Source organism: Melitaea cinxia, chromosome 10, assembly GCF_905220565.1.
Source record: "Melitaea cinxia chromosome 10, ilMelCinx1.1, whole genome shotgun sequence".
NCBI classification, from domain to species: Eukaryota; Metazoa; Arthropoda; class Insecta; order Lepidoptera; family Nymphalidae; genus Melitaea; species Melitaea cinxia.
In genome coordinates, this window is record NC_059403.1 from 13,894,731 (window position 1) to 13,919,202 (window position 24,472).

Below are 24,472 nucleotides of genomic sequence, written 5' to 3' on the forward strand. Positions count from 1 at the left end.
CCGGATACGAATATTTAGTGTCATCCGCGGATATGGATACGGATACGGATTATTATATACTCACTCAATCGGTGTTGGTGCGTGACTTTGAAACGATAGTTGACGTCATTTCCGCCGCAACACGGGCAGGACTAGGATTGCCAGATCGAATAACCCTATTATCGGGAGAAAAAAAAACAATTTTTCGGATATTGGGACTTTAGTCGGAAGAAACAAAAATTTAATTAAATTTCATATATATTTTTTTAAACCAACAACATTTATTGTTACATCATCCGCTGCCGATACAAATGTCTATATAAATAAATACTAACAACAAAAACGTTTTCTCATTACCTATATAATTATATTATCAATAATCAACGAAATTAATATTATATTTTTTAGCTTTCCACAAGTATTTTGTGTTACTTTCTACAGAATTTACCATTTCTGTGATTTTTCATTGTTTAATTTGTAATTCACACAATTTACCTCAAAGTTGAGTGAAAATATTACCTCTGTTTTTATTAAATCCATAGATTGTTTAGTAAACTAAATAATCTTCCACAATAAGCGTTGCTTACTGAAACAGACTTTTATATATAGATATTTTTTATATTTATTATAGATAGCACTAAACACATTTTTTTACCTCATTACATACTAATAAAATAGGCCCATATTTTGTCATTGGACATATATTCATTTTTCCTTCTAGGAGGTTATTTAAATTAAATTTTTCTTTTAAAGACACATTATATTAATTCATCATTATTTATTTCATTAGAAATGTTCAATTTTTTTACTAGATCCAACAGCTCATTCTATGAGAACAAAGTGTCCATTTTAGCGAAAATTGAGAGTCTTTTATATAAGGAGTTCTCGCTGAAATAAAATCGTTCCTCTATGTTCTTAATAAACGTTTAAGAAACTTCTTTACTTCTTTTATATTAAAAATGTTCCTTTTCAGCATTGGATACTCTAACTGATATGGATCTGTTCTTACTGCCTTGGATTTTATCTTACATTCGCCTTTGAGCTGGCTAGTAGCTTCTTTATTAGCTTCTTTGTTTATACAACTTGGTCGGCAAACAAGCGTAAGGCTCACCTGGTGGTAAGCGATTACCGTCATTTATAGACGCTTGAAATACCAGAAGCATCGCAAGCGCGTTCCCGACCTACCCCCAATCCCCTCCAGGACATCTTCCTTACTCACCACAGAAACACAACACTGGTTGAAATCAGTATCATTTAGCTGTGATCAGTATTATCAAGGTCGAGGTACTCGCCCAGTTGGGCTGCTCCAGATTTTGAGCAGGATATTTGCTGCTGTGCTCCACCTCAGTTGCATAACAACATGCCAATACTACAACGTGACGTTTCGTTTGACGAAAATTCGGAACTTAAAATTATTGTTTTCTAAACTGAAGTTGTTTTTCGGGAGATTTTTTTTCTTTGTTGGGAATCGGGAGGGTATACATCTCTCAGAGATGTAGAGAGAGGTAGAGAGGAGGTATACCTTTCTAAGAGATGGATATCTCTCAGAATCCCGCCAAATCCCGACCATCTGGCAACCCTAGGCAGGAAAGGTTGTAGTGTGTAATAAGCTTAAGTATCTGTGTGTGTGTACGACTTGCATTGCGCGCGTATTACTTTTTGTTTAGCAACCAGGTCCAGGAAACGTTGGGCACCTAAAAAACTTAATAAACCGCGAAAAGTGGTTTCAATAAAAAAGTTATTTCTTGTTCATTTTCTTATGTATATAAAAGTAATGTCATATCTTACTATGTGTAATAGTGATTTCATAAGATAGTTGATTTAGTATCTTTGAGTTGTATACTATTAGTATGATAACTTACTAGAATATATGTTGGTAATTAAAGGTGCTAAATATTTTTTAATTATACTACTTAATCACATAATCTAAGTTATTATGCAGCATTTAATCTTGACAATTGAATTTGAAAATTAATTAAAGATATATATAAGATCCGTATAAGATCCGTTTGAAAAGTGACGAATACGAATACGGATACGAACCTCATTTTTCCTGCGGATATCCGCAGGATACGGATACGGATATCCGGAACATCACTAGTCAAGATACATAACACATATATCACCAGTTTTTCAGTCAATGTCTTTGTTACTTTTATACTAAACGACCGTTTATATATCACTCTCTACAAACACAAACAACCATATATTCATTTGAAGATAAACATGTGGCGCAGCTGATAGCCGCGCTGGGTGACGAGCCACAGGTAACATTGCTGTGTGTAGAGACGAGCGGCGCTCACCTGCTGAGGCAGCGCGCGTGCAGCAGCGCAGCGACGCGCAGCACGTGCGTGCTCACGGCGCGCTTGTCGAGCTGCGCGCCGAGCGCGCCGTGCACGTAACACTGCTGTGTGTAGAGACGAGCGGCGCTCACCTGCTGAGGCAGCGCGCGTGCAGCAGCGCAGCGACGCGCAGCACGTGCGTGCTCACGGCGCGCTTGTCGAGCTGCGCGCCGAGCGCGCCGTGCACGTAACACTGCTGTGTGTAGAGACGAGCGGCGCTCACCTGCTGAGGCAGCGCGCGTGCAGCAGCGCAGCGACGCGCAGCACGTGCGTGCTCACGGCGCGCTTGTCGAGCTGCGCGCCGAGCGCGCCGTGCACGTAACACTGCTGTGTGTAGAGACGAGCGGCGCTCACCTGCTGAGGCAGCGCGCGTGCAGCAGCGCAGCGACGCGCAGCACGTGCGTGCTCACGGCGCGCTTGTCGAGCTGCGCGCCGAGCGCGCCGTGCACGTAACACTGCTGTGTGTAGAGACGAGCGGCGCTCACCTGCTGAGGCAGCGCGCGTGCAGCAGCGCAGCGACGCGCAGCACGTGCGTGCTCACGGCGCGCTTGTCGAGCTGCGCGCCGAGCGCGCCGTGCACGTAACACTGCTGTGTGTAGAGACGAGCGGCGCTCACCTGCTGAGGCAGCGCGCGTGCAGCAGCGCAGCGACGCGCAGCACGTGCGTGCTCACGGCGCGCTTGTCGAGCTGCGCGCCGAGCGCGCCGTGCACGTAACACTGCTGTGTGTAGAGACGAGCGGCGCTCACCTGCTGAGGCAGCGCGCGTGCAGCAGCGCAGCGACGCGCAGCACGTGCGTGCTCACGGCGCGCTTGTCGAGCTGCGCGCCGAGCGCGCCGTGCACGTAACACTGCTGTGTGTAGAGACGAGCGGCGCTCACCTGCTGAGGCAGCGCGCGTGCAGCAGCGCAGCGACGCGCAGCACGTGCGTGCTCACGGCGCGCTTGTCGAGCTGCGCGCCGAGCGCGCCGTGCACGTAACACTGCTGTGTGTAGAGACGAGCGGCGCTCACCTGCTGAGGCAGCGCGCGTGCAGCAGCGCAGCGACGCGCAGCACGTGCGTGCTCACGGCGCGCTTGTCGAGCTGCGCGCCGAACGCGCCGTGCACGTAACACTGCTGTGTGTAGAGACGAGCGGCGCTCACCTGCTGAGGCAGCGCGCGTGCAGCAGCGCAGCGACGCGCAGCACGTGCGTGCTCACGGCGCGCTTGTCGAGCTGCGCGCCGAGCGCGCCGTGCACGTAACACTGCTGTGTGTAGAGACGAGCGGCGCTCACCTGCTGAGGCAGCGCGCGTGCAGCAGCGCAGCGACGCGCAGCACGTGCGTGCTCACGGCGCGCTTGTCGAGCTGCGCGCCGAGCGCGCCGTGCACGTAACACTGCTGTGTGTAGAGACGAGCGGCGCTCACCTGCTGAGGCAGCGCGCGTGCAGCAGCGCAGCGACGCGCAGCACGTGCGTGCTCACGGCGCGCTTGTCGAGCTGCGCGCCGAGCGCGCCGTGCACGTAACACTGCTGTGTGTAGAGACGAGCGGCGCTCACCTGCTGAGGCAGCGCGCGTGCAGCAGCGCAGCGACGCGCAGCACGTGCGTGCTCACGGCGCGCTTGTCGAGCTGCGCGCCGAGCGCGCCGTGCACGTAACACTGCTGTGTGTAGAGACGAGCGGCGCTCACCTGCTGAGGCAGCGCGCGTGCAGCAGCGCAGCGACGCGCAGCACGTGCGTGCTCACGGCGCGCTTGTCGAGCTGCGCGCCGAGCGCGCCGTGCACGTAACACTGCTGTGTGTAGAGACGAGCGGCGCTCACCTGCTGAGGCAGCGCGCGTGCAGCAGCGCAGCGACGCGCAGCACGTGCGTGCTCACGGCGCGCTTGTCGAGCTGCGCGCCGAGCGCGCCGTGCACGTAACACTGCTGTGTGTAGAGACGAGCGGCGCTCACCTGCTGAGGCAGCGCGCGTGCAGCAGCGCAGCGACGCGCAGCACGTGCGTGCTCACGGCGCGCTTGTCGAGCTGCGCGCCGAGCGCGCCGTGCACGTAACACTGCTGTGTGTAGAGACGAGCGGCGCTCACCTGCTGAGGCAGCGCGCGTGCAGCAGCGCAGCGACGCGCAGCACGTGCGTGCTCACGGCGCGCTTGTCGAGCTGCGCGCCGAGCGCGCCGTGCACGTAACACTGCTGTGTGTAGAGACGAGCGGCGCTCACCTGCTGAGGCAGCGCGCGTGCAGCAGCGCAGCGACGCGCAGCACGTGCGTGCTCACGGCGCGCTTGTCGAGCTGCGCGCCGAGCGCGCCGTGCACGTAACACTGCTGTGTGTAGAGACGAGCGGCGCTCACCTGCTGAGGCAGCGCGCGTGCAGCAGCGCAGCGACGCGCAGCACGTGCGTGCTCACGGCGCGCTTGTCGAGCTGCGCGCCGAGCGCGCCGTGCACGTAACACTGCTGTGTGTAGAGACGAGCGGCGCTCACCTGCTGAGGCAGCGCGCGTGCAGCAGCGCAGCGACGCGCAGCACGTGCGTGCTCACGGCGCGCTTGTCGAGCTGCGCGCCGAGCGCGCCGTGCACGTAACACTGCTGTGTGTAGAGACGAGCGGCGCTCACCTGCTGAGGCAGCGCGCGTGCAGCAGCGCAGCGACGCGCAGCACGTGCGTGCTCACGGCGCGCTTGTCGAGCTGCGCGCCGAGCGCGCCGTGCACGTAACACTGCTGTGTGTAGAGACGAGCGGCGCTCACCTGCTGAGGCAGCGCGCGTGCAGCAGCGCAGCGACGCGCAGCACGTGCGTGCTCACGGCGCGCTTGTCGAGCTGCGCGCCGAGCGCGCCGTGCACGTAACACTGCTGTGTGTAGAGACGAGCGGCGCTCACCTGCTGAGGCAGCGCGCGTGCAGCAGCGCAGCGACGCGCAGCACGTGCGTGCTCACGGCGCGCTTGTCGAGCTGCGCGCCGAGCGCGCCGTGCACGTAACACTGCTGTGTGTAGAGACGAGCGGCGCTCACCTGCTGAGGCAGCGCGCGTGCAGCAGCGCAGCGACGCGCAGCACGTGCGTGCTCACGGCGCGCTTGTCGAGCTGCGCGCCGAGCGCGCCGTGCACGTAACACTGCTGTGTGTAGAGACGAGCGGCGCTCACCTGCTGAGGCAGCGCGCGTGCAGCAGCGCAGCGACGCGCAGCACGTGCGTGCTCACGGCGCGCTTGTCGAGCTGCGCGCCGAGCGCGCCGTGCACGTAACACTGCTGTGTGTAGAGACGAGCGGCGCTCACCTGCTGAGGCAGCGCGCGTGCAGCAGCGCAGCGACGCGCAGCACGTGCGTGCTCACGGCGCGCTTGTCGAGCTGCGCGCCGAGCGCGCCGTGCACGTAACACTGCTGTGTGTAGAGACGAGCGGCGCTCACCTGCTGAGGCAGCGCGCGTGCAGCAGCGCAGCGACGCGCAGCACGTGCGTGCTCACGGCGCGCTTGTCGAGCTGCGCGCCGAGCGCGCCGTGCACGCAGCGCAGCGCGAACTGGTGGAAGTCGGCCCTCACTCGGATGTGGTTGCGCTGCTCCAGTGACGACCACGACACGTTCTCGCTATGCAATCACACATTTCATATACACGTGTATATTACACACGTAACGCACAATCTGTACAGTACGCCAATGTTAAATATTAATACTAAGTGATGCATTAAATGATTTAGTTGGTTTCAATCAATTTATTTAAACAAAAAACCAGAATAACAAATAGATTGCACTATGATATGTATAGAGATATACCGTAAAACTAAAGTGATTATTTATTAAATAAATAAATATATTATAACATACACACACAGTTGTCTGTTTCTAAGGTAAGCAACTTAATTATTATGTTATAAGTAACAGCCGACTGCTATAGCTGAATATTTTTTATCTATTTATTTAAAAACATAAGTAATACATATGTAAATAAATACAAATATCAGAATTAGGAAAGAATCGAACCCGCAGCCCGCGGAACAGAAATCAAGGCACTATAAATTGCGTCAACAGGCTAGTCAAATTTATTACAGTAATAAGATTTTTTTTTATCAATTTACTGATTTATTTTTAAAAAAATCCTGTTTATCATATTATAATTACCTATACAAAAGCTCTAATACTCGTATACACAGTCGCAAATCCCACAAACAAGGCAAAGGTTTGAAAGGCGCGGCTCTATCCTTCACCATATTGCTCATTTTGGCCGGAGCTTTAGCTTTTTCTTTCTGAGATTTTTGTGATTTTTCACTTTTTTGTGACTTCAACGTCTCCTTTGTTTCGTTTAATGTTTTATTTTTTTTACCTCCTTTCGGTGATCCCTTAAAATTTTATAACACGATTAAAGCAAATTAATTAAATAATTAAAGTCTATTCTTGGAATTTCCTCAAATATATGTTATAAATAACTATAATAATATAGTACTTTGGGTTATCTAGAAAGAATAATCATAAGCCAACCCATTGTGCTACACTATCTGCAACTATTATTACCCTTTTATTAAAGACGCACAATAAAGTATTAATAAATCACTTCATTATCATCATCACTTCAGCCTTCTGCAGTCCACTGCTGGACATAGGCATCCACAAGTTCGCGCCAAAAATGGCGTGAACTCATGTGTGTTGCCTATAGTCTGGGCAGGCGGGTTAGTGACAGCAGGGATGGCTTTGACGCACTGAAGAATCTGTTGCCTGTCTTCGGCCTGTGTATTTCAAAGCCAGCAGTTGGATGGTTATCCCGCCATCAGTCAGCTTTTTAAGTTCCCAGGTGGTAGTGGAACTGTGTCTTCCCTTTCTCTTACGACACCCACGGGAAGAGAGGGGTTGACTATATTCTTTACTACCGTAACCACACAGCATATAATATTAATAAATAAATGGTAATAATTCTAATCTTTAGTTTTATAAAATAAAAAATAGTAAAAAAATACCTTAGTATTATCCAAAATCTGGTTATAAGCCTTGTACAATGTATGCACAGAGTTAGCGTTGGAGTTATTTGACTTCCATTGCAAAATGCGATGGCCTATTAATGCTTCGTAGCATTGCAACATTTGTTGAACTTTAATACATTTTGCTTTCGACTCTGGCGTGAGATCATTCAATGCGAGATCTTCCTGAAAATTAAATAATTAAATATAATTAGACGGCGTTTCGTTCTCAAATCTGAATGTCTGCATCTGAATACTGGGGATTTTTTTTTATTGTATTTTATTAAAACAGTGAAAAAGAAATTTAACTAACAATGAATATACCTAATCGCCACTTAGAAAAGTAACAACATAATTAATATTTTTCATACAGAATATCAGGTACAGGTTTTTTAATCGTTTATGTATTTATACACATGCAAATCATGTCTGAGAATAAAATCTAAATTAACAGATAGTATATGATATGGTAAACTAATATAATACTAAAAAGGGAAAAAGAATAATTAATTAAAATATAAGTTAATAAAGTTAGACAGGCTCCAGATAACTCTGTATGATATCCTCCTTCTTTAGAGGACGATAAAAATAAAGTGTATAAAGTCTTTTTAATGACTTTGCTTGCTAATTTAATAATAATAATAATAATTCTTTATTTCAGGCAACAATTTGACCCATAAAACAATTTGACTGTCTTCAATTCTTATAATCAAATACAACTTAAAAATAATAATAATAATAAATGTCACGACAATTTGAAAAATACAATGACAATAATAAAATGAAACTAATTACAATCACACAATGTCCAATATGAATAATAATAATAATTTATATTTAAAGCTTTCGCTCCGGCATTTGTATCGCAAGGTGTCTATCGCAGCAATGCCGGAGGTAGAAGCAGTCAGCCCATAAGCTACACGTATAAAACGAGGTACAATATGCTCTAAAAAGTGTTATCTTTACTTGGGCTGAGCAACGAGCAAACCTTCGAGCTAACATGTTCGCTCTAACTGACAGTGCCCTCCGCTCCCTCTCAATGTCTGCATCATCCTGAGACGAGTAGTAACTATATGCCCTAAATACTTAAATTGCTCCACCATTTTTAAGGTTACACCAGAGAGAAGCACGGGTGGGCTATTCGGGGGGCATTTTGTTCCAATAGCCTCAAAGACCATGCATTGGCTTTTTAAAATGTTATATTTTAAGCCATGAATAAGCATTTAATATCTTAATTTAAGATTTGAAAAATAAGTTTCACTATTACTATTTGGGGAATATCTTTTTAGTGTTTGTCATCTAGACACAAGGTTTAAAAAATGCATGTGGGGTATTAAGTATATATAATATTAATATCGAAAAACTACTTCTGAACTACATATAATAGTGATAATACCACCTTTAACTTTTAAACTAACAACCTGCTACCTTTTGGGTTTCATAAAAAAATCCATACCATATTAGTCGCAGTCAAAAGATCACTCTTGCATAATTTCTCCATGATATCAGTTAATTTATTCCTGAGGTATGCTGCACCGTCCTCACTCTGACTGCCAAGGATGTCTTCAGACTCATCCTCCACTTGTAAGAACTGAGCAATTACATACAGTAGCTGTCCTATCGGTTCCTGAAATTACTCTCTAGTGTTATTTATATTACAATTAATTAATGAGATTATATAGGTAAGTGTATAAAGAGGTCAACTTAGACATAATAAAACACACGCCGTATATTAAGAAATATTTTATGTGGTAGAGATATTTTATGTGGCATTGGCAACTAAAAGCCCTTGGATATTGTTTATATAACAAAAAAAAAACACAATAATAAACTGATTACTTTCGGTAACTAGGCTGTTAATATATTATTTATGCCTATGAATTTAAAATAATCAATAGCTCTTGAGTATAAATTGATTGAATTTCATATTCATTTTATACAATGAAGAAATCTCATAAGAATTTTCTTAATTAAGCCTTGCATCTAAGACCATAAGGAGTGTCATATACTCACTCATATTAGTGGGCGTCATATCTACATATACAATAAACCTTACTAAATACAAGTTTATATATTCTTGTAGTAAATGCTTTTTAAACTTTATTTAATAATAAATTAACTTGTACAACTCACAGTAAGTGTAGCACTCATACTAGACAACTGCACACACTTGTCTAACAATAACGGAGAAGTCTCATTTTCATCAGGTAGATATTTATTCAAATGTTCATAGAATAGTTCTAATATGGTTTCGTGGAGAGCCGGCTTGTCCTTTGTACATTCATACATTTCTGTAAAAATTATAATATATAGGTTTTATAGGTTAATAGGTTAATTTAAACCCATATATAGGTTAATATATGGGTTTAAATTTTCCATGCTGTAATGTTCCATAGGTAGTGCACTGGAAGTGCTATAGGAACTGGATGTTTATTGATCGTGGGTATAATGACCACTTATTACTAATGTTTGCATAGACTAAAATATGGTCTATACTATAGACCACACATACATTTATTGTGATCTGCTTGTTCGTTTCTTTTATAGCACTAGGGTGACAAACAAGTGCACGGTCCGCCCGGTGACATGCGATTACTATACCTTTGAACACCTAGAACAGTTGGGCTATATCATAGGTAAGATATTTCTTGCTGTGCCCTACCTCATAAATATCGTGTTTATGTTGTACCTGCATTTCTGTTCGTCTCTACTGCATTTTTTGAATATTAGGTAAAGACTTGTCATTTTCTCAGGACAAGTTTAATTTCAGAAGTAATATAAATATTCTTTATATTTACTTTATAAAACTACTTATGGTATAATTTTCTATTGAGCAAAAATATTATTTAAAGTAAATTCCGATTTAACTCACCTGTGTAAAGTAATTGCTTGACAGCAGCGTCTTGTACGAGACACCGACGCAAAATCGAAAGTACTTCCAAACATATTGTCTCATTGCGAACGCGGGACGTGATCCTGTAGAAAAGTTAATACATAAACTTATATAAACTTTACATTAAATTGTACACATTGTGTCATTGTTTCTCACTTCAGCCTACTGCAGTCCACTGCTAGAAATTGGCCTCCCCAAGTTCGCGCCAGACATTATGGCTACATATATGCTATATATGCTGTACTCATGTGTTTTGCCCATGGTCACCACGCTGGGCAGGTCGGTCGGTGATCTCGCAGGGCTGGCTTTGTCGCAACGAAGACGCTAATAATGTTTCTAATCAAAGTAAATGAAATGAATTGTACTTTACATACAAGACGCAATTAGAAGCACTAGTGAAACGACATATTACAAAGAAAAAATATACATTAAATTTTAGTTAAGCATTGAATTTAAAATTCATTTACTGTGCACTAAAATCAGACATGAATCTTCCTCCTCTCTCTGAGTTATTTATGTCATTTCGTGTCTTGGTAGGTATAATAATAAATCACTCTTAACAATTTCAAACATCTTTTCACAACATTTATTCATTTTATAAACATTTATGCTCTCTTTACTAATAAAATAGTGAAGTTTTTGATGCTTATCGCTTAAATTTATATGTAACCATATACATACGCAACTCCTTGACTAGTAGCGTGCATGTCCACAGTGAGCTGAGTGAGATAAGAATTGGCGCTGTACTGCTCACTGATGCTCATTGAATTCTGACTCGATTGAAGATCTCTCGATAGCTTCATATACCTCAGAACCGTTAAGAATCCGGATAACGCCAAGCAGCGATATGCAGAATCCCTGGAACAGAAATATGTTTAAATATTTTTAACAATTCTTTATCCTCAAAATTTAAATAATGACGTCTACTCGTATATCTAGATGTGTAAGTTAAAATCTCTAAACATAAACATTAATCATTCATATTTTTTTTTCAATTAAATTAAAAGCACGCAAGCACGCACCCACGCAAGCACGCACGCACGCATTCAAGCACGCACGCACGCACGCACGCACGCACGCACGAAAGCACGCACGCACATGTACACTTAACGAGTACGCACCTGGAGTACAGCCCCTTCCTGCAGACCATGACGAGCGCGTCCCTCACCCGCGTGCTGAAGGGCAGCAGCGGCCGCACCGCGCCGTACACGCGCGCGCCCGGCGGCTGGCAGCCCTCCAGCACGCGCACCAGCGCCGAGCAGCGCTCCACCGACACGGGCGTTAGCTTGCACAACAGGTACAGGCAGTCTGGAATTGACACATTGTATCACTTTATAATAATATATAAATATTATATCGGTCGACCTGCAGTGGAGGAGAGTGGTGGATTGTCCCGACCCTTCTCCTTAATGGAGAAGAGGCCTATGTCCAACAGTGGGTAGTCAATTTCATTAATCTAACGAGCAAACAGTGGGTAGTCAAAGGCTGAATCAATCAATAGAATTTTATAAGCTAATTTCATCCATCCATCCATCCGCCTTTAATAGTCCACTACTGATGCTAATATGCAATGGACATAAGACCCCTAATGTTCGCCACTCCATCAAGTCTTGCTACCTCTGAATCCAGCAGCTTCCCACTCCCTTCTTCAGGTCGTCAGTTTTCTGGCGGCCTTTGCTCCTTTTACCGAGATCATGTTGCCATTTGAGAACCTTCCTTCCCCATCGGTTATCAATTCTCGTAACAATATAGCCTGCCCATTGCCACTTTAGCGTGCAGATTTTGAGAGCTACGTTAGTGACCTTCATTTGCCTTTTATTTTTCATCATTACGAATATTTTTGCGTAGAGGAAAAGCAAGCATAGCTCTCAAAATATAAAATTAGATTACAAATTAATACCCTAAAATCATACCAGTGTACTGATGCTGTGTGTAATCTCCGAACATTTTATCAGACAGTTGACTCAATATATGACCAGCAGTCTCCGGTTGAGCTTTACAAAGCCGCACTAGTATAAGCTTGCCGTGAGACCAGCACGCGGTAGCAGTAGGCTTGATGCGGGGTACAGAGAGTAGTGAGAATGCTAGGTTGATAAGACCCAGTACTGTCAATTGTCGATGATTGGCACTGAAAATAAGAATTTTATATATATACATATATATATATATATATATATATATATATATATGTGTGTGTGTGTGTGTGTGTGTGTTTTAAATATTCTGTTATTATATATAATTATATAAGAATTATCCTAATGCAATATTGTATAATTACATAAAATTAGAACCAGCATCTGAAATGACAACAATGATGTCATAAAAGCCAGTGAACACTGCTAATGAGAACTATTTAAACGCTTCTAATATGTATATGAATATATATCAAATTAAAAACTTTTAGCTCTTAAAAATTATTCTTCTAGAGACGTTAATATTTTCCTATTTTACCTTTCAGTGGTAAGTACTTTTAGTACATTAACAATATCAACATCTGGCGGCAACACGGAGCGCACCCACGCGGACTCTTTGCTTCTTATTTCGTCCAATATTCGAAGCTCTATTGCTGACTTTATTACCTTCAAAATAATAATAGTTTTACATTAATAAGTTCTTTAATGTTTTAATAGTATCCAATACCAATATTCAAGTAAGTTCAAAAAAGTAGTATTGCTTTACTTTCGAAAATACTTCATACCAACACATGCGCAAATTATAACAAACATCAATATGAAACGACGTTACCGGCCATAGATACCGTAAAAGGTAGTTGTTGTATCTAAGTTATTACAAATACCCAAATACGCCCAGAATACGCACACGCATAAACCCTCGCCCACGCATATGCACTTGCACAAACACACGTACACATAAACAACACGCAACTACAGGTACAAATTCACGCGCGCACGCGCACACACTCACACGTACACGTAGACGACATCCACATTGCACACGCATACATGCACACTCGCAGAGAAATAGAGAATAGAAAAATTCACTTACATCTAAGCAAACCGATCTAAAATCAGCTCCTTTGTCGGAAAAAGCCAAGGACAAATCAATGAGGAAAGGCGCTCGTAGTAGTTGCGTTTTAGGCCATTGTTTAATGTGCTTCCGGATTAGTTCAGGTTCGGCCGCTCCCTGCGATATGTGATAGAGACAAGTGGACAGACATCTACTTAACTCTGCGGGACTGTGTTGAACTGTGAATTAAAAATGATCAGAATTTGTTATAGACAATTGTTGACAATAATTTTAGACTGTTTGATAATTTTAATGCACTGATCTCAGAAGTTACCCACAACCGCAAGTAACAAGTTTAAAAAGAAAATTAATTTTTCTTATCATAGTTCTTTAACCATGTCACCCAAAAACGAGTTTGTGCATCGTGGCATCCACATTATCCCAGATTACATAAATGTATATTGTTTAAATAAATCAAGTTAAAATCGAGATTTAGTTACCTATGTCATCAACATCCATGGTCGTAGATTCTGAGTCTTGAGGTGGAGGCTCCAACTTACTGTAGAGTCTCAAGTTGAAGTAATGACTCAAGTGCGAAAGAACTACTTCTACATTATATAACTTGCATAATCTGTAATTTGTACATATAATTTACCAGTTGTGATTGCAAGGGTTCAAAAAAGAAGGCAAAGCCTTAAATTATAAAGAAGGATATCCTTCTTCTCTAACTTCAAGAAGCTTTAACTGGTAGAATTATAAGAAGTATAGCCCTTTAAAACACATTTTATTTAACTATGTTTTTTGCCTAAAAGTTGCTCTTTTACAATAAGGCTGCTGACTTTTGTGCATTTTTTTTTGTTTTTTTTTTTTTTTTTTTTTTTTTATCGATCTTTATATCTTATGGTGTACAATAAAGAACATTTTTTCTATTCCATTGTATATTTTAGACATAACTACATATGGTAGTTAAAAAAATGCACATTATTACTTTTCTTATGACTAAAAGAAAAAAACAGATTTTAAGATAAGATGACCACTTACTTTAGCAGTTGATGAACAAGTGGAGGCAAGGCCTCTGGCGATATATCAATTATGTATGAGCAAATTTTATTTACAACTTGTCTGTGATCGGTGCGTGCTAGTTGCATATCCCTGAAAAAAATTGTTTATTTTTTGTTTTATTTAGGGATATTTTTTATGCCGATTTAGTATCACCCATTAATTATTTAAATTTAACAAATGCATTTTATCTGTATATTTTATTTTATAACTCCTTTCCCATACAAGCCTGGTAAAAAAAAAACTGCACATCTATTAAAAAAGTAAAATTAGTACTACATATATTTTATAAATGATTTACAAAGTAAGACACTTTTTAAAAATACATACTTAAACATAGCAGTTAGTTGTACTAACTGCTTCTCTGTCCAGCGACATTGACACAATGTGTGTACGCACTGCACTTTATATTCCACTCCAGACATTTCCGAGCCACAATGTTTAACATTGTCTTGCAAAGATATAGCATTTAAGCACTCTGGAAGTATATCTCTCCAGCTGTAACATTAATTCATATAAATATTAGAAATACAGAAATTATATAATTATCTGTTATTGCAATACCTTACAATTTTGTCTGTTAACTTAATTTGTCATTTTCTTACATACAATTGGCAAAATTGAAAATCTTTTATGACATAATAAAAATAACAGTCTAAAACTTGATCTACATAAAGATAAATAATGAGTTTTCACAACAATAATAATGTTAAAAATATATCATTTTAATCCTTAAACATAAAGAAAGTAAGCTTTCACTACTTAGAATTTTCGTATAAGACTACTGATTTAACTAAATAATTCTAAATACAGTACAATATGAATTACTATATAACAACGTGGTAAAAATGTATTAGTAACGTCACTTACATCATATTTACGTCTTTGTCTTCCACAATGGACTGTACACTATCACTGCTCCATCTTACCAGGTGTTCGGCCGGCAATCTTGGCAATTCTAAGCACAATCTGCTTACTATATCGCCACAGTGAGTAAGAGACGTAGATTCTTTCCTCATTGTTTCGAGAACTACATCAATTACCTAAAATATGAAAAAAAAAATCATCATTAATTATTACTTTTTCAAGTTTCTTGTTCTAAGCTTATTGCAAACTAAATTACCTTAACTTTAATCTTGCAATTACTTTCTGGTAAACCATTAAAAATACAGTCCAATAAAATGGCACCATCGTTGTTTAATATTCTACGAGATAAGTGCTCCAAAACCTATTGTAAACAAAAATTAACAGTGAATTAATACACTCGAGATAAAATTAATACGTTATCAATTACTGAATTTGTTGGAAAAATGAACAGACCTGTCCGAGTTTTAAATTGCAAAATTTACGCAACTCTTCGCGATCACTAATATTATGACCTAACTCTTTTATCTTGGTAAAAATTTTAGTCGCCTCCATTCTTCTATTCTTCTATAATATATAAAGAATGAAACTTAATTATAATGCCGCCAATTTATTTAAACACAGTTTTCAAAACAATGAACTCCAGTCCAGATATGACATTAGGACTGACACATTGACATAATTATGACATAAAATTACCGTTTAATCATATTTTTTTGGTATTTTAGTATTTTAAATTAGAAGTTTAGAACATTAAAAAAAATTAAGTGATTGGTATGTTTAAGCTTAAGGTATAATGTTGGATAGATTTATATATTTAAAATATAACTTGATAAACTAAATTGTACATTTTTTATTAGATCCTGATAATAAAACTGTTTTAAATATATACATTTCTTGAACAAATATCTATACATCTCTTGAATAAACTAAATATTCTCGAAAAAATAAACTTCATAAATTATATTATTATTTAGGTATTCTTTCCATGGCAACCCAGGCCCAAAGTAACGTCTTTGATAGTGACGTCATCACAGTTTATGTTTAGCCAAGAGACGTTACAAAATTCACGTTTATCGTAGATGTTTATCATTTTGTTAACTTTTCGTATGCACAAGTCAACGCTGTACAATGCATTTACGTGAATAGATAGAACTGCAAAAAATAAACTGTTCTTGATTAGGTTAACATTCAAATTGTGTGAGACAAGACGTAACGTTACATTTTGGCGGCATTGCTCTAAGCCACAGAAATAGATTTCTTGTGCAATAATCGGCATGTACTAGTCCGTTTTTAATTTACATTTGAACTTGTGCAGAGCGCTGGATTTACTTAAGGTGTTTAAACATGCGGAAGTGATTGTGTTATAATTTAAATAGTGTGAATATATTCTAATAATGGAGAACCCGACGGTTAGCGAATTGAGGTCAAGGTCCCGGTCGAAAACACCCTTCTTACGTTCCAGTTGCGACCGTGAGAACTGTACTGAGGGTGAAGAACACGTACACCATAAATCTGGAAGGAAAACTCCTATAAAAAGGAGTACTCCGATCAAGTGAGTTCAATCATTTGACTGTAAACAAACAAAACAACTGAGTAGATTATTATTTACCTGCATTCGATTTCTCATTCAAACCTATCTATTATAAATGATAAATGTATTTTAGCTTTTTAACGACACAGTAAAATAATTTTCCATAGTATATACCTACTTAAAATATAGTAATTTATAATAATTCAATAACGCAGCCAAAAGTAATTGATAATTCTGATGACATTGTAATTATAACCATATACGTGTATTTCAAAAGTATTTATTTACATTTAAATTGTCATCAACATATTTGTAGAATATCTGCTTGATGCAAACATACATCTACAATATTTTGATATAAATAACTAAAAACATTACACACATTGAATGCAAACCAATATTTTGTTATGAATTAATGACTCAAAAATAGCAGGCTTATTTTTATACATGTATTATATGGAGCAGTTTTCATACTCATTCAACAGTATTAAAAATACTCAATGTAAAATGAATCAAACATCAATTTTAACTTTCAATTGATACTCCAGTAGTACTAGTAAGTACATTCCATATTATCTATAAGTTGCTACATAGTTAAATTATGTAAAAAACAGTACAGGTAGAGTAATATCTACCATGTGTGGTAAATTAAACATGCATCCTTAAAACTTTTGTACCTTAAATTAACAGAAATATACTAATTATATGACGAATACTACGCATATTTAATTTAGTCGTTTTTTACACAAGATTTAGAAGATAAACTGGGTTTATAATATTAGAGGTTACGTTGAGTTTGTTTTATGATGTCATGGAAGGCAATTGTGAGGTCGACCATGGTTTTACAGCTTTGGTTACCTCGACATGATCACACAAAAGCATGTAACAACCTTGGTTTGTTTTGTAATAAGTAACTATGTCATCTATATAAATGGTAAAACAAGTTAATCATCTGCCCATGGAATATCTTTTAAACATTTATGACAATAATGTCTGTGTGAATGGTGAACTGTAGAGTGAATGTTTCTTCATAGAAAATTAAAAGTAACAAATCTTCAATACATTACAATAAAATTATATTTATAGTTTCCTTTTTATATTTCATACTAGCTGACCTGGCGAACATTGTACCGCCTTCTTTATTTTTTTCTTAAATATAATAATTAATATATCAAAATAAAATATAGCCTATCTTTCAAGTTGGATGGAACTGCACATGGTGTGCGAATTTTATTATAATCGGTTAAGTGGTTTAGGAGTCCATTGAGGACAAACATTGTGACACGAGATTTATATATATTAAGATAAAGCAAACAATTTGACAATTAAAAATGTTCTACCAAAGTAAAAATTACAAAGTTGTATATAGTCATTACTTGTTTTGTGTCATAGTAAAGAAAAAATATTAGTGTAATTATTATATTCAGCAGCCATTATTTGATTATATTTGTATATAATTAATATTGGCAATTTGTTAACTGATTAAAATAAATAAGATAGAAATAAACAAAATCAGTTGACCGATAACATTGCATATTTTATATTATTAACATACTGATCATTTAAAGTTACTGAGGATATATAACTAATAAAATTTATAGGAATCGGTCATTGATTGTCTAATTATTAAAATTATAGACACTACTAAACACGCTAGTAGTTCATTTAAATTTTGACTAAAATAAAAATCAAAAATACGTGTACATATATTGGTAAATCATAAAAACTTTAAGCTTGAAGTAGTTATTAAGTTTAATTATTATTTTGAGCTATTGAAAAGTTAATTTAAAAAAAAAGCCCATTTCATTTACTAATAGTAGACTTTAAAACTATAAACGTTAAAAATGTGATGTTTAGTATACATGAAAGTGCTGTTATCAATACATAAGAAATGTCACATAGTGATTAAGTATAACCAGTCAGTATCAGTTACATTTTAATTATAGATAATTATTTTAAAATGTATTCTTTCAAACAAAAAAAAAACTTATTTTTCAGTTTAGTATGAACATTATTAGGGCCTGTTTTACTGGTTGTTGATAATGCTATTTACCAGATTTAAAAAAGTTTGTGATATTCACAAATGTTAGCTAATTTGTAGTTTATTATTTGAGATGAAACAGCCCTATTAGCATTACCTCCTGCTGTTAAGTCTGTTTGTAAGATTTTAAAGTGTCAATAAGATGTATTATGAAATTTCACCCTCTTTTACAAGCTTGCTATGGTGAAAACTGTCTTGTACAAATGTAAGGCATTAATAGAGGTTTATAAACCACACACAGTAAAGAAAAAAATTGAATTAAATTAATTATTTCAGACAAATTGAAAAGACGGTGGAAATGGTACAGGAGGTAGAAGAAGAATCCCCCCCGGCGCACCGCACAAGACATTCAACGCGACAGTCGGAAAAGCTCATAAAAACATCTGATTACTCCTCAGAAGAAAGCTTAGACAGACTAAGGGGACACAGAAAAGAAATTTACCAGGTATTATAGATATCATTTATGACATTGTTTGACTGGTCTTTTGACGTCGTTGCCTGTTTTGTCTTTTGTGTGTTTTTGAAACCCCAACACAAGTTCTAAGTCTATAAAGCCCATTACTTACCAAATCTCTACTATCGGAAAATATAAACATTTTCAAGGTCAGGTTTAAATTGCGAGATTCGATAGTTCTCGACTTCTCGCGCATAACTGTTAAGTAAATATTTTTATGAAGTTCTTCCTTTTCGATTTTTAAATTCAGATTAAAGAACGTGATGCGAATAAATACATAGATACAATGAGAGTCAAGTTCCTAGCAAGTGTGTTTGTTCTGTTGTACGTATAAGCAATGATTCACCATTGTACTACTGAAACCAAAGGTGTGGAATTGTAATATTTAGACAGTTATTTCCTTTTGTGACATATTATATTATTATATGAAGGTGTTGAAATTAGGACAAAAATATTAATAGATCAAAATTAATTCTTAGATATGTTCTTAAATATTCTCCTTTAGTTTGTTTTCTGAAAAACCATAAAAGGATCAAAATTAATCATTCAATGACTATTCGACATATTCTCGGTATCGATAATTTAAATAAATTATAATATGTCTATGTAATCTTAAACTGAAACTTATTAGGTTTCAGAATTAACTTTACAATATAATACACACCTAAAAGAAAAATCTATAAATAAAAATAACCATTTTGCTTTTAGAAATCGGTTGAAAATTTTAAAGATAGTTAAGGTAATTCACATAGGTAATTCAATTATTTGTATTACATATAGTATTAGATGTTACTTCTAAACATCTGTCCGTGAGAGAATGCTATATTTTTAATCAATGTAGGAAAAGTGATACCACTACGCGTTATCTCATTTAAAATCAATTCAAGGTCATATCGCATGTTTGCTACGTGGTAAAACACGGAATGCAACAAATACCTATATAAGTACATTATCTTTTATTTAAACACAAAAATGAAACCTAAATTTATTTTTTTAAATAATATTAAAAGTAGAAAAATACTAGTAATAAAACGTTTCGATATTTAAATGTCATACAGCAATTTGTTCAATATTTAATTGATGTAAAAAATTTAGATCGTTAACAGGCTATCATTTTGAATTTCGAATTATTATATAAATGTTAACTTCGATACTTATTTACATTTCGTAGAGCAATTTGTTAAATATTTAATTGACGTAAAAAATCGTTATAGTTTGGCATTAATGGATTAATAATTTTTGTATTAGATCATTCAAATCGAATTGATAACGATCGCCGTACAATAATTTATTTATGTCCCTCGCAAGTCTACATCGTAAACGTAAGTAATGAACCGTATCCGTTTAGCAATATAAACATAATTTTCATATTCGTAATCTTTTTTATTGCCTTACAGTAAGGAAAATATAATTTCTTAACGAAGTTTATCAGTTTATCTATTCGTGACTGTAAATAGAAACATCACATTTAAAATTATTTAAAATTATTTACGATTAATCAACATTAAACTACATAATTACAAAATGCACTATTTAAATGCTTATGACCATAGATAACAAATTTTATTTGGTCTTATATTCAATTAGCTGCCCGGCGAATTTCTTACGGCTATTTTTTTTCGTAAATACATGATGTATATATGTTAGGTATATTAATATACACAGTTCCACAACCACCTAGGAACTTAAAAAGTCGACCCATGGCGGGATAACCATCCAACTGCTGGCTTTGAAATACACAGGCCAAAGACGGGCAGCAAAGTCTTCGGTGAGACAAAACCAGCCCTGCCACCAACTAACCCGCCTGCCCAGCGTGGTGACTATGAGGCAAAACACATGAGTTCGCGAAATAATGTCTGGCGTGAACTTGGGGAAGTCTACATCTAGCAGTGGACTGCTATAGGCTGAAGTGTTGTCTACTACAGCTTTTGGTCTTCGTCAAATTAGTCGTTTATCTGGTATTTTACCGTTCATATGTGATATAGTCAAAAAGTTACCATTAGTTATTAGGTTTACTTGTAAGTGTATATTAACGACATGTAAGTGACTGGATATCAAATGGCTGATGCCCGATGTCGTGAGTTCAATTCTCAATGACGAATATTAAAATGTAAACATAAATATTTGTATCGGTCATGTGAATGTTTTTCATGGTCTCGCTGTTTATGTGTTGTCTCCGGATCAACAACACGTGATACACAACCTGCTAGGATTCGTTGAGCGTGAAGCTTTTGTATTTAAGTTATACAGACAATGTCATTGTTAATTTGATAGATGAATAAATGTAACACCGATGTTATTAAACACGTTTGACTTCGCGTCACACCTGTGTAGTATAATATTCCGGGCATGTTGCCAGTTTAACTAAGCCGCCAATGCGCAAGGTCGCGAGCCAGTGATCCGAAAAACGTATCTATAGAGCTCTTTGTGTTATTTGTAATTTAAATTTCATAACAAGCATCATAACAATTCACCTACTTTGTATACCTACCTTGTTTTTCTTTTCTTGAGAGGAAATAAAGTCAAAATGTAAATTCGCGAACAAAATTGCTTGCGGCTTGTAACAAAATAACCCTATGAATTCGTATTATTCGGAAAGTTCAAGAAAAGCAGGAATTGAAGCAGATCACAGCAGGAAGTATCCTGCTTGAAATCTGGAGCAGTCCGTCTGGGGAAATACTGCTCTCACGTAGTAGTGTTGTGTTCCTGTCATGAGTAAGGTAGCCAGAGCTCCTGGTGACGGTCGGCAACGCACTTGAGATGCTTCTGGTGTCGCAGACGTCTATAGGCTACTCTAACCGCTTACCGTTAGGCGCACCGTACGTTTGTTTGCCAGGATGGCAAAAAAGTTGTAAATAAAATAAAAAATGTATCATCCTACCAAGAGATTCAATTTAAACAGATATATAATTTTTCCAAAACTATACATAACGATTACCATATAAATGCATGTAAGTTAAGCTAATACGCACCCAAGTTCGTTAAACTCTGCTCTTTTTAAATGGGGCCTTAATTGAATAGCAATTATAGTACTCCATAAATAACAATCATTTGACTTAACAGACGCCCACGCTTAATAAGTGCTTCCTATTTTCTCATATTACTGTTAGCTGTCTGTTGCAGCGATGCAACGTTATTTGAAACAGGATAAACTCGAGCTTTGTATTAGGTATTAAAATTAACCAAAGACACTATTGATATTGTGATTGTAATAAATCTGCTACTCTGCTTTTTTTTATTACTACTAACTTAAAATTTTACTACATATTTTATTAAACGCATAGGTCAGCAAACAAGTATACGGCCCAAGCGCGTTGCCGACCCTATCCCGACCCTCCGTAGGAGCTCTGCCCACCTTAAAATCCCAACACTGCTTGAGGGCAATATTTTTTAGCTGTGATCGTCTCTCTGTGATATATAATCGTTTGTAAATTTTAGCATTGCTTAATCAATCCAAGATAAAACGATTTAAATCAAACAAATTTAGTACAGTAAACTTTAAAAAACGTGATCTTTACTGGAGTCGAGCAACGAGAAAATCTGGGAGCCAAAAAGAAACGATCCAATGCTTTCAATAGATACAAGAAGCTGGTATAAACATGAGTTCTTCTGTCTGGGTTAATATCTGACAGCATGCTTTAAACTCAGGAATTCCCTTTCCGTGGATAACTTAGATCTAAATCCAAATTGGAATTCATGAATGTGCAGATAACAATCTAACTGAGCATCAAATTATTTTTGGGGTTCTTTACCCAAAGGGTAACAATAACATTTACATATAATACCCTAGTCAAGTGTACACCCCAGTTAAACCAGCTTAATACAATTATCCCGCATATTACGTTTTTCCCAACAACTGAGATATTGTTGTGTTTATTTTATTTTATCCATCTGCCCATATACATATCTATCACAGGACTAAACTTCAGGCCTTTTGTAGGTAGATGCTTAAACTTTTAACATTGAGTGTTTTGGTATATTGTTTAATATAAAGAGCAATTTTCTATAAAAATAAATAAATCACAATGATTTACAATGCTAGAAACAAGATTTTCGACATGTTTTAAAACACTATAGTGGAATGAAACTCTTGGTCGGATTCGCCCTTTACTGACTTGGCTTATAATTATGTACATAGAGATGCAATCATACAAACAAGGTTGAATAATACGTTTTCGTTGATTATGAATTCATTTAGTAAATAATTCATTATAATTATCATGTAGTGAGTTGGTAAAAAACTTATTACTAACCAGTTTTCGATGACGAATAATTAATTACATTGTTCTATATCATATATTTTGTATTAATAAGACAGTATTTTAATTTTAAAATAAGCATACATATCTTTTTGTATTTTTGCTCATTCAGGTCGACGATTGTCATTTTGAAATGATTCCTCTATGACTATTGCGTCTGCAATGTAGGTAACCGAAAAATCGGGAATCGCGGTATAAAGCGTAGCCGATATTTTAAATTATTTACGTGGTCGCTGTCTAAAATTATTAACAATTTTTTAACTAAGAAAATTATATTATATTTAATTTAAATTAAAAGTATTTCCTCATTTATTGTCTAATGAAATACTAATCTGAAAATATAATAACTAAATATTTTCTCTAATGTTAATAATTTATATAAAAGTCCAAATACATTTTGTCTTATTTCTTTATAAGATTTGGTTTTAGGGCTGTACGTTATATTCCTATAAACCTGCTTTCATAGCGTATGAATAGACATATTAGTAATGGAATCCCTATTATCCATTATTTCAATCCTAATTTATAAACAAATTGCATGCATCCGTTCTCCGATCTTGATAACACCTACGCTTTGACCGATAAAATCTAGAACCTTATAAAATATTTCGTATTGAACTCAAATTTTCGTTTAAAAAATTTCAAGAATATGCAAAATAGGCCAACCTATAAAAATGAAATCACTTAAGTCTTGTTTGCCTTGCACGGAACACTTACAGCCTAGGTATGTGTATTTCATTTGAGTCACCTAATTGTAATTTCTAAAACGCGTGACTCTTTTCTGTAAAGTAATATTGCTATGGTATTTTGTTTAATGTAAAGTTTCCTCGGTCGATCACAATTTGTAACGCTCTTGTCACGCATTCAGCAGCTTATTACCCAAGTCAAGCGTGTGCGAAGAAGTTTTACTTCACAAATTGTAGTAATGTAGTAGTATTTTGTCGATCCGATCTTTTTCATTTTATTTTATCTGCACATAAAATACAGTTACTATAACAAACAATGCAGGCGAAGTTGTAGTAGGCATGAAATCACTGTCTATAAATTATTTAAAACAAAATTGGGTACGCGTCACATTTTTTTTTTAACTTGTCCTTAATTAAAGTTTAGTAGCAAAAATACTTTTGACACATGCTCCTATTAGTTACTGAAAATGTTATTGGTGAAGTAAGTAG

The 24,472-nt window shown here is 38.0% G+C and overlaps 2 protein-coding genes across 2 annotated transcripts in view; one reads left to right on the plus strand and one right to left on the minus strand.

The window, feature by feature from the left end:
• LOC123657312 (Fanconi anemia group I protein homolog) overlaps nucleotides 1-16,288 on the minus strand; it is a 30,932-nt gene extending 14,644 nt beyond the window's left edge. Inside the window, exons 1-18 of the mRNA XM_045592883.1 lie at nucleotides 16,166-16,288; nucleotides 15,466-15,573; nucleotides 15,269-15,373; nucleotides 15,016-15,188; nucleotides 14,476-14,643; nucleotides 14,128-14,238; nucleotides 13,587-13,717; nucleotides 13,126-13,325; nucleotides 12,571-12,698; nucleotides 12,033-12,247; nucleotides 11,241-11,427; nucleotides 10,801-10,977; nucleotides 10,099-10,202; nucleotides 9,360-9,517; nucleotides 8,683-8,853; nucleotides 7,227-7,412; nucleotides 6,397-6,614; nucleotides 5,689-5,865 (exon numbers count right to left, since the gene is read on the minus strand). Coding sequence (XP_045448839.1) covers nucleotides 5,689-5,865; nucleotides 6,397-6,614; nucleotides 7,227-7,412; nucleotides 8,683-8,853; nucleotides 9,360-9,517; nucleotides 10,099-10,202; nucleotides 10,801-10,977; nucleotides 11,241-11,427; nucleotides 12,033-12,247; nucleotides 12,571-12,698; nucleotides 13,126-13,325; nucleotides 13,587-13,717; nucleotides 14,128-14,238; nucleotides 14,476-14,643; nucleotides 15,016-15,188; nucleotides 15,269-15,373; nucleotides 15,466-15,573; nucleotides 16,166-16,288 — 2,840 coding nt within the window. The remainder of the gene's footprint in view (nucleotides 1-5,688; nucleotides 5,866-6,396; nucleotides 6,615-7,226; nucleotides 7,413-8,682; nucleotides 8,854-9,359; nucleotides 9,518-10,098; nucleotides 10,203-10,800; nucleotides 10,978-11,240; nucleotides 11,428-12,032; nucleotides 12,248-12,570; nucleotides 12,699-13,125; nucleotides 13,326-13,586; nucleotides 13,718-14,127; nucleotides 14,239-14,475; nucleotides 14,644-15,015; nucleotides 15,189-15,268; nucleotides 15,374-15,465; nucleotides 15,574-16,165) is intronic.
• Nucleotides 16,205-24,472, plus strand: part of LOC123657313 — a 36,159-nt gene continuing 27,891 nt past the window's right edge. Inside the window, exons 1-2 of the mRNA XM_045592884.1 lie at nucleotides 16,205-16,564; nucleotides 18,861-19,029. Coding sequence (XP_045448840.1) covers nucleotides 16,407-16,564; nucleotides 18,861-19,029 — 327 coding nt within the window. The 5' untranslated portion in view covers nucleotides 16,205-16,406. The remainder of the gene's footprint in view (nucleotides 16,565-18,860; nucleotides 19,030-24,472) is intronic.